Source organism: Geospiza fortis, unplaced genomic scaffold (assembly GCF_000277835.1).
Source record: "Geospiza fortis unplaced genomic scaffold, GeoFor_1.0 scaffold143, whole genome shotgun sequence".
Taxonomy (NCBI): Eukaryota; Metazoa; Chordata; class Aves; order Passeriformes; family Thraupidae; genus Geospiza; species Geospiza fortis.
In genome coordinates, this window is record NW_005054590.1 from 430,015 (window position 1) to 439,004 (window position 8,990).

Sequence of the window (8,990 nt, forward strand, 5' to 3'; positions counted from 1 at the left end):
CTTCCAGCAGCGACATCAACCACACCGTTAAAATGAAGCAGGTCATCACTATCCTCGGACAAATCCCTCAGGCAGGAAAAAGTTGCCTGGGATTTAACTACATTCTTAACATCCATGTTGTCTTCTGTGTTAGGCAAGTGTCTTGCGGGATTTCTCAAGTGGAGGCAAAACTCCTGCTTTGCTGGGTTTCTCAAGCAGTAAATGAATGATTTTTGAAGAGTCAGAACCTGATGAAATCAACACAGTCTCACCCTCACAAGGGGAACTCTTGCATTGTGCAAAATGTTTCCCATTTTCCTCATTCTACCCTGAAGACTGTCACGAGTTCATTTAGGAAAACAACAAATTGTGGGCAAGTTTTGTTCTTTATATGTGGTTCTGGGTCAAGAAAAGTCATTCTAGCTCTCAATGAAGTGCAGATCTTGTTCTGTGCACCTGCAAGTAAAAGAAATGCAAAGCTTAAAATTACTTCTGCAATGGCTATAGGTATTTTCTAAAAGGTGGCAGTTGACACATATTTGCAAGCACTTTCAAAATAAGTAATCATTATTTAACATCAGACATTAAGGCAGTAACCCTAACCCGGCTGTCTAAGCAATGACACTTACTGGCAGCACATTGCAAGTGTCTGGAGTGATCTGTGCTAGGAGAACAAAACCTTGAGCACACCCACACATCCATGTGGCACCTCGACAGGGGCTCTAGCACACAGCCTTTCAACTTTTCTAAATGCAAACAGGAACCTGCAGACAATGCACATTTCCACATGGACACCACTGCTACAGCTACCTGCTGCTTTGGGGGTCACATTGCCACAACAGCAGGCTATTCCTTGGATTGGCATCATAGGGACATCATCAATCCCAAACTCTGTGTGTAGAAATACCCAGAACGACCAGCCTGCTTAGACTTTATAGGGCAATTTCTGTTTAAAGCAATTCTCTTGTGCTCTGGCTTGGTATTTGTCATTCCCGCAGTCTGCCTCTCCCTAAAGAGCACTAAGCAACCAGAGATACCTTAGTTCCCTTCGGGCAAACCTGCCACCAACACCTCTTCCACAGTCACCTGGGTGGTGAAAAGTGGGGAACAAAAGTGGTTAACAGGAAAGACACAACATTAGATGTGTGACAGGCAGTTTGAGTCCATGTACACCAAGGAGCCCGGACAAACAGCACATGGGGCAACCAGAGCAGCCTTTCTGATCACACTGCTTTCCTTTTCGACTCCAAGGAATATATTTAACAGGACGAAAACAGAGCAGTAGGGATTAATCTTTTCCTCATCCATTTTATTACAGTACCATGGAAATAGCCTTCAGACTTCAGCCTCTCCTCTTAAATATGCATTTGCCTAATGTTTCCTGTTGCATTTCAACACTTCTCTCATTTTTGCTTTTCAGAAGACCAGATGTCTCTCTCCTCTCTTTTGGAGGTTGCAAATTATTTTAAAAGCAGGTAATTTCCCCAGCTGAAAAGAGCTCTAGCAACATGTTTTTAATGCAGATTGACTAATGCAGAGCCTTTACTAAAGCCATTGTACTAGACAGTTATCGTTGTCTCAGTTTGGCTGCACTCTGCCACTGAGGGGAAAAGAGCTGTCAAGATTTCTCCATATGAAAATTACATTGGGTTTCCATGCACTGTCAGACACAACCACAGAAATGAAAGCAAAATAACATTCCAGGAGAAAACTGCATGGGTTTCCACCCAAGACAAAGAGATACTATTTTTTGTAAATCTGGGAGGAAAGTAGAAAGTATTAAGATTTTTTTAAAAATCAATTACTGAATTTAGACAGAAACTGGAAAGAGAACTTCTAGTACAATATCCTCTCAGCTCATCAGGAAAACTTGTGACAGAGGATGCACAGCAAAATTCACAAAGGGAAGAGGAATGGGAGAGACCGTGGTAATTTACAATCAGCTATTGACCAGTAACCTGAAATTAACTCACTTCCCGATAAACTGGGAGTTGAACACTTGTTGGCAGAAGACATGAGAACATGCCAGGGTGTTGTGGCTACTTGTCCCAACTCTCACTCTGAAAACCAATGATGTTACTCGCTGAATCAGGTCCTGGCTCACAACAAGAGGCACTTGAAGCACAGCCACACAGGAGGAATTCACACACCAGGTTTGAGCAGGTCATGGCAGGAAAAATGCCTGGTTTGGCTCTCAAATCTTCTTGTCTCTCTAATCTTTTCCATTTCGTACTGATCAGAACCATGGGGAATTTTTATGGTAGAGGCAAATGAAAGACAAGTTCATGCTCAGCAGGGTCTGCCCCTGCCTGAGCTCAGTGCCTGGGAACTGAGATTAAGGGAGAACAAAGCTGGGAGCAGCATGAGAACAGCAACCTGACCACTGTGCTTGGGTGTGATTGAGGAGAAATACTGAACTGATGCAAACCTGCAACAGTCAGATTAACAAGGCAGCAAGAGGCAGATGGAGCTGCTTCACCAAAACCCTTTGATGGCAGGAAGTTATCAGGGTTTGTGAAAAATAATCAATCTCAAATAATATTTAACAAAAGAATGGCTGGGAAAAGCATCAAAATGGCTAAAACAATCACCCAACATTTCTGTAAGGCATATATATAATAAACCAAATTCAAGTCAATTTCCAGAAGAGATTTTTTTATTTAAAATTCATACTTTGTCATAATTCCACACTGGTTGTGAAAAGCCTATTCACTATTCATAGTGAAAGTATTGTTTGAAATTCCAATTCTAAATATAAAATTTGACTGTTCATTATTATTTTCCTTGAAATGACATCACTCCCAATTGAACCTTATTTTTATACATTATTAAATATGTTCAATATTTGGTAATTTATTTCAATTGAGATCCAAACAGTTTTGAGTTACACTTTAACATGGAAGGAAAAAAAAATAAATTATTTTATATTTTGTAGGTAGTTCTGGTGACAAAGCCACTTCTAGTGATTTCACAGGGACTGAGGGATTATTCCTAATGTCAGAAAAAAATTTAACTAACAAAAAATATAAACTTGATCAAACTTAAAAAGTGGCCATTAAATTTTCTCTCTCCCATCACATTTTTCCTACTTTATTAAATTATTACCAAAACTAAAATCTTCCTGTGAAAAATGACCAGATAATATTGGCTTTTGCATTTATGTATTAGCCTATGCATGCTGTTAGTGATTATAATTATTCAGAAATAGTATCAATTATAAGTGGTTTTAGCTGCATGTTAATATAATATAATCTATCAGCTAAAGTATGCACTGTGTTGCTCATAGAAATAGTAGTGTAATGAATATAATAGCTATGTATCACTTATGGAAATAATAGTGTGATTAATGTACTGTGTTATAGACCTTAGCAAAACATAAGACGTGAAGAAAAAGGCTTTTGTGTAACCAAAACCAGTGCAAGGCCATTCACTGGCCAACCTGTCCAAGTGATAAGATAATCGTGACACAAACCAGAGCACTGAATGACAATTAGAGAATACCGTGTTAAAATTAAGGAGGACATACTAAAATCTTATCAGAGGATGTGAAACAGTAGGATGGAGACACAAAAAGAAATAAAATATATTGACCTGACACCCAGCATGTCATGCAGATAAGCTGGAGTATGAGGAAGTCAAACAAAGGAGTCCCCAAAACATCAAAAGAACGTTTGAATAATGCATGAAACACAAGAATATGCATGTATCTTATTGATGTAACTGTGTAAAGATAACATTGTCTGTATGCCCCCTCCCCAGCACTGGAAATATTGTCCTTTTTTATCCTATTACTATTACTATCATTATTATTATTATCATTAAACTTTTAAAAACTCTAAGCAGTGATTTCTGTTTTTAAGCAATTTTATAATCACAGAAATTATTTCTACAGGAAGCTTATGCATTTTAGCAACCCAGAAGTGAATTTGTGCCTTTCTGTGAGGTTCATGTCCTCTAGAGTCAGTGGGAAAATACCCTTTATGACCTCTCTGAAGTGTTTTTCTTTTATTTAAGATCTATTCACGGAGTAATCTCTGTTTTGTGTGCAGGCCCTGCTCGGCCCACATCCTTTTCAGTAGGATTCCCTCCTATCTTTCAGCAGCACTCTCTGGTCCCTGCCCTTGCTGAAGCAGCTCCTGTTATCTGTGTGGCCCCAGCCCCGGGCTCGGGGCCCGTCCCACGCGTTCCCATGGCACAGAGAGCACCTGGCCAATGGCCACCCCTCGATGGAGCCGAGCTGTGACCCCCAAAGCTCCCACCCAGAGCAGTGGGACCTGCCTCACGCCCACCCGGCCAGAGGAGAGGGAAGGGAGAGGCTGAGTGAGCCCCCACGGGGGATATCTCAGCAGAACACCGGGGAATGGCACTGATAATGCCACAGTGCTTCACCCTGGGAAACAGCCTTTCATCAACCAACACTCTGGGCTCTCTACACCGAGCTGACAGCAGTTCTGGGATACCTGAACCATGAGAGAGAGCTCCAGAAACACTGTGTGCCTCAGGGCACGTGGACCATGGCCGCAGGAACTGACCTGCTGCTGGGCACACCAATTCTGTCAGAAGCCCTTGCCTTAAGTGATCAAGGATTAACTTTCACCAGAGCTGTACACACAAGAAGGCCAGCCTTCCTCCTTTGTATGTAGGTGCACCTGAGGAGGATGTAGATGTGACCCCACATGGTCTGCTCACCTGTGTTTCGAACACTTCTCCAGCAGACAGATCCTGTTTAGAGTCAGTGCTTGTGTGCTTTGCTTTTTCTAATCTGAGCTTTTTGGTCTGAGACAACTCCCCAGCTGCCAGCTGAGCTTCCTACTATGGCCTCCACTCCACAGGCTGAACTTTGGAATCTGGAGTTATTCTTTTGAAACATAATTATATCCTATCCTATCCTATCCTACCCTACCCTACCCCATCCCATCCCATCCCATCCCATCCCATCCCACCCTACCTACTACTGTTCTTAGATTTAGCAAAAGCTCTTTCTCCACCTCCCTGAGCATACATTATACATTCCTATACATCCCTTTAAGAGATGTTTTACTGGCAGGTAGCTAAACCAGAAAGAAATAGAATATAATTGGTCAATATAATTAGACTTCATGTAAGATGAACATGAAATATTTCCAAACCAAACCACCAATAACCAGAAAACTTGTCTTGATGATGAGCAGAAATGGTTATATATTACATAGATCCAACCAGAAAGCTTGCTGGTATGAACAGCAGGATGTAAGAAATATTGATTAAAGAACAGAAAGCAGCAAAAGCAGAACAGAAACAATCAAAAAAAAAAAAAAAGAAAGGAATCTCCACTAACCACAGGATCACAAGATTGACCAACTACAGCACCATATGTATAACAAAAAACCTGTCACCTGTGAAATCTGAGTGTCCTGCTTAAATGCTGCTATGCTCCAAGGTTAATGCTAATTCCCTTGCCATTCTCCCTGGAATGTCCCTCAAATATGTCTTAGCTTTCCTACAGAACTTCGCATATGTTTTGTTTAGCTCCTCTAAGAAGTCAACAGGTATAATTGCATCCAATCACCATTCCCACCCTGCCAACTGTTTTGTATCTGGGAACATACATATTTTTTTACTCCTCATGCAGGGCACCTCTCAACAGAAATCTTTTAATATGTTACATTTTTCTTCTTCCAAAGTAAAACAAAACATAAGACTTTTCAGTTATACAATTAACACAGACATTACACACCAATTTGTATTTCTTAAATGAGGTATTATATCCCCTGACGGAAATACATACAATATACTTATGGTCTGGAACATATGACTTTATCTTTCCAGAAAGGTTGCCATGAATGTTTTGCTATGTTTAAATGCTTTTCCTGATGTTCTCTGTTTAAACTTTTCCTTTAAAAGAAATCAAATTTTTCAAAAGTTTTTGGTTCAAAGTTTCATCAACACTGACATTGGGAATCTTTTAAGCTCAGTGCATCTGTAAGTACTAATGGAATCTAGTTCCACATGAAATTTCTGATCCACCATTCCTCATCTATAGAAGCTTTCCAACTTGGAACACCAGAAAAACGTTTTCCAAATGTGTTGCGATCATGGTTGCATTCTTAAACTGCTACCTTGTAAAAGTTACAACCTCCAAGAGAACAGAAACCAGAATTCCAGATTCACTGTAACTTTGTGAACTCTACTCACCACAGGGCCATAGTAAGGATTTATACAGCACTGAACCTACTACAGTGTAACATTTGATAGGGTAGTAATGACAACCCATGGGTGCACAGATTTACAACGATGCATTTTCTACTTGTTTCTTCACCTCACAGGAGTTCTGCCTGGTTCAGTTCTGTCTCAAATACAAACAACAACTACAACCACATTATTCTTTTCCAAGTCCTTTGAGATATCACAACCAAATGGAACACCTTGAGCAGCATACTTGTCAAAGAGTGCACAGTGTCAGAAACCAAATGACAGAAACGCTGTATTATCGAAACCAGTTATCACACTATTTGTTGGATTAACGAGGTCTAGGTAAGAAAAACATCAGTGAAGCTGTGGCTGTTCAAAAAGCAGATGTCTGGAAAATATGCCCTTGTCAAAAATTCTGTGATACATTGCAGTTCTTCAGCTGCCAATATCCAGGGCTTTTTGACAACATTTTGATTAGTGCAGTACCCACTGTAAACAGCCCCACACTATAAAAACACCTCAGCCATAATTCATCAGCTAAATAGACTAATAAATGACTGGCTCTGCCCATGTCAAACAAACACCTTAATATAGAGTAATTAAAATAAGCAATCACAGCACAACTCTTAACACTGATCTGTCTTAATCTATTTTTAACATCTGTCAAGCATCTGACCCTGTCAGACTGAGCAATTCATGAAGCCTGGGAATCGTCTATTACTACCAAGTGACCAGACCTTTTTCTCAAGAATGGAGGAATTTTTTATCTAATGAGCATTAGACCATGCAATAAACATTTAGAATTAATAAATCTGTTTTCCAGGATACCTAGTATCACTTACACACTCTTTAGAGAAGGAAGCTTGCTTTTGTACAATTTTTGCAATTTTGTCTTAATGAGACTTGGTGGAAATAGTAGCAGAGTGTAGTTTCAGAAACAGTGAGCAGAATTATAAATGCAACATGGGTAGAAAACCCCAAATCTATCAGGATAGACAAAAATGGCTCTTCTTTAGCAGAAGGAAATAACAAATCCCATTTCCTGGTCAATAGCAGTATAAATCACTATATCCATGTAGTGCATTGGTAATAAAACTAACATGCTCTTCTTCCTATATTAGACTTTTATGATTCACATTCTATTTGCCTACAGAAGAAAAAAAGCAGAAAAATAATTTTCAAAGTCCAAACACCCCGACCCCTCACTTACCCTCGAGCTCTTTGTGGATGTTCTGGGATAGGCTGGTCCTGGGCTGGGCTTCCCAGCTGGAGACAAAGGAGGCTGAATTTGTGTGTGTTGTTTGGAGCTGCAAGCCAGCCCGATGGCTTCGCTGGTGTTTTGGAGTGTGACCTCAGGATAGGGAGTCTGATCACTGAACAGTCTGACTTTTAAGAGAGACGATTTCATTACATGCAGCAGATGGCCCTTCCTGGGAAAACCTCTGCCAGACAGGGAATTGGCAGTGAGGAGAGGGCACATCCTACTTCCATAGAAGTCCATAGGAATTTCCTAATGGCCTTGAGACAGAGGAAGTGTTGGCCTTAGCTTTTCATAACAAAGCACTGGCTTGTGTTTTGAAGCACGTGCCTAACTGCTCTCCTAGGCACATTGGGAATTTCTTACTTGCTGGAAGTTAAGCACACGAAAGTTCTGCTGAGCATGCGAAAATCCACAGTACCTACCTAACAAGCAGGCTGAGGAAATCAAAGGTAGACAGTGAACTTTTCATAATCTCTACACAGAAATTCAGCTAATGATTCTCAACCCTCAAAGGTAAATAAGCAAATCCTGAATTAAGAAAGTATTTCCACTCTTGGTACCCAAGGACACAAGTCTCACACAGGGCAAACTGGAATGAATTGCACAAACTGCCCTGAGCTCAAGGGATGTGGAAGAGGCTGAAAAGCAACTTTTGTGCCAAGTTTTTTCTTAAGCATTTTGAAAGACATGCAGCTAAAACTGGTTACAAGATACTACTGTGCTAAATACTTCTTGCTCCCAGTGTTATCTATACAGATAGGAAACAGGTCTTCAGCAGTAAATACAGCACTTCCAACCACCCTCACCCAGAAATAGCAATAAGGATATTGAGACCCTAACAGTCAAAATAACCCCCAAAGAAATGACAGGCAGCCACATTCCAATCGGAACACTTTGGGTTGGAAGACACCTTTGAGGGTCATATAGTCCTACACCAACATGGGCAGAAACACCTTCTGCCACACGAAGTTGCTCCAAGCCCCGTCCAACCTGATCCTGAACACTTCTAATGATGGGGCATCTACCACCTCTCTGAGCTACCTGAATGCTTGATCACTGATTAAAAATGTTTGTAAAATTACTTATTAGGCACTTTGAGTCCACTTTGAGCAAGTTGCAATACCGGAGAGTGTAGGGGGATACAGTATGGGTAAATGAAGGTGGTATAGAATGTAAGGACGCAGGGTGCCTTACGCTGTGCACTTCAACAGTGGCAGCAGGCTGGGGAAAGTTGTGACAATGAGGAGAGTCCATGGTCGTGCTGGTTGCAGTTGGATAAAGCTGTTTCTCCTCAAAGTGAGACCCCTGCCCGCAATGTCCCGCAGTTGTCTGGCTTATACCTCTGGCCCGGTTCTAAAGCCACATTCGACCTTCTCAGCACCAGCTGGGAACCTGCAGGAGGTCTCGCCCTCGAACTCGACACTCACATGTCAACATGGGTACAACCGCACCCGGTCTGCTCCCTCTCGGTGTCCGACGGGACGTACCCGGGGCGCGGTGCCCCCTCAGGGCCGGGCCCCCTCGGGCCCCCTCAGGGCGCGGCGCCCCCTCAGGGCCGGGCCCCCTCGGGCCCCCTCAG

General features: G+C 41.6%; 2 protein-coding genes across 2 annotated transcripts in view; one reads left to right on the forward strand and one right to left on the reverse strand.

The window, feature by feature from the left end:
- ALPK2 (alpha kinase 2) overlaps positions 1–236 on the reverse strand; it is a gene marked incomplete at its 5' end in the record, with an annotated part of 21,021 nt that extends 20,785 nt beyond the window's left edge. The window contains 1 exon segment of the mRNA XM_031064438.1: positions 1–236. This exon segment is cut by the window's left edge and continues 19 nt beyond it. Coding sequence (XP_030920298.1) covers positions 1–236 — 236 coding nt within the window.
- Positions 237–8,725: 8,489 nt separating this feature from the next.
- The window catches only part of MALT1 (MALT1 paracaspase), a 17,880-nt gene continuing 17,615 nt past the window's right edge, over positions 8,726–8,990 (forward strand). Inside the window, exon 1 of the mRNA XM_005429989.2 lies at positions 8,726–8,865. Coding sequence (XP_005430046.1) covers positions 8,726–8,865 — 140 coding nt within the window. The remainder of the gene's footprint in view (positions 8,866–8,990) is intronic.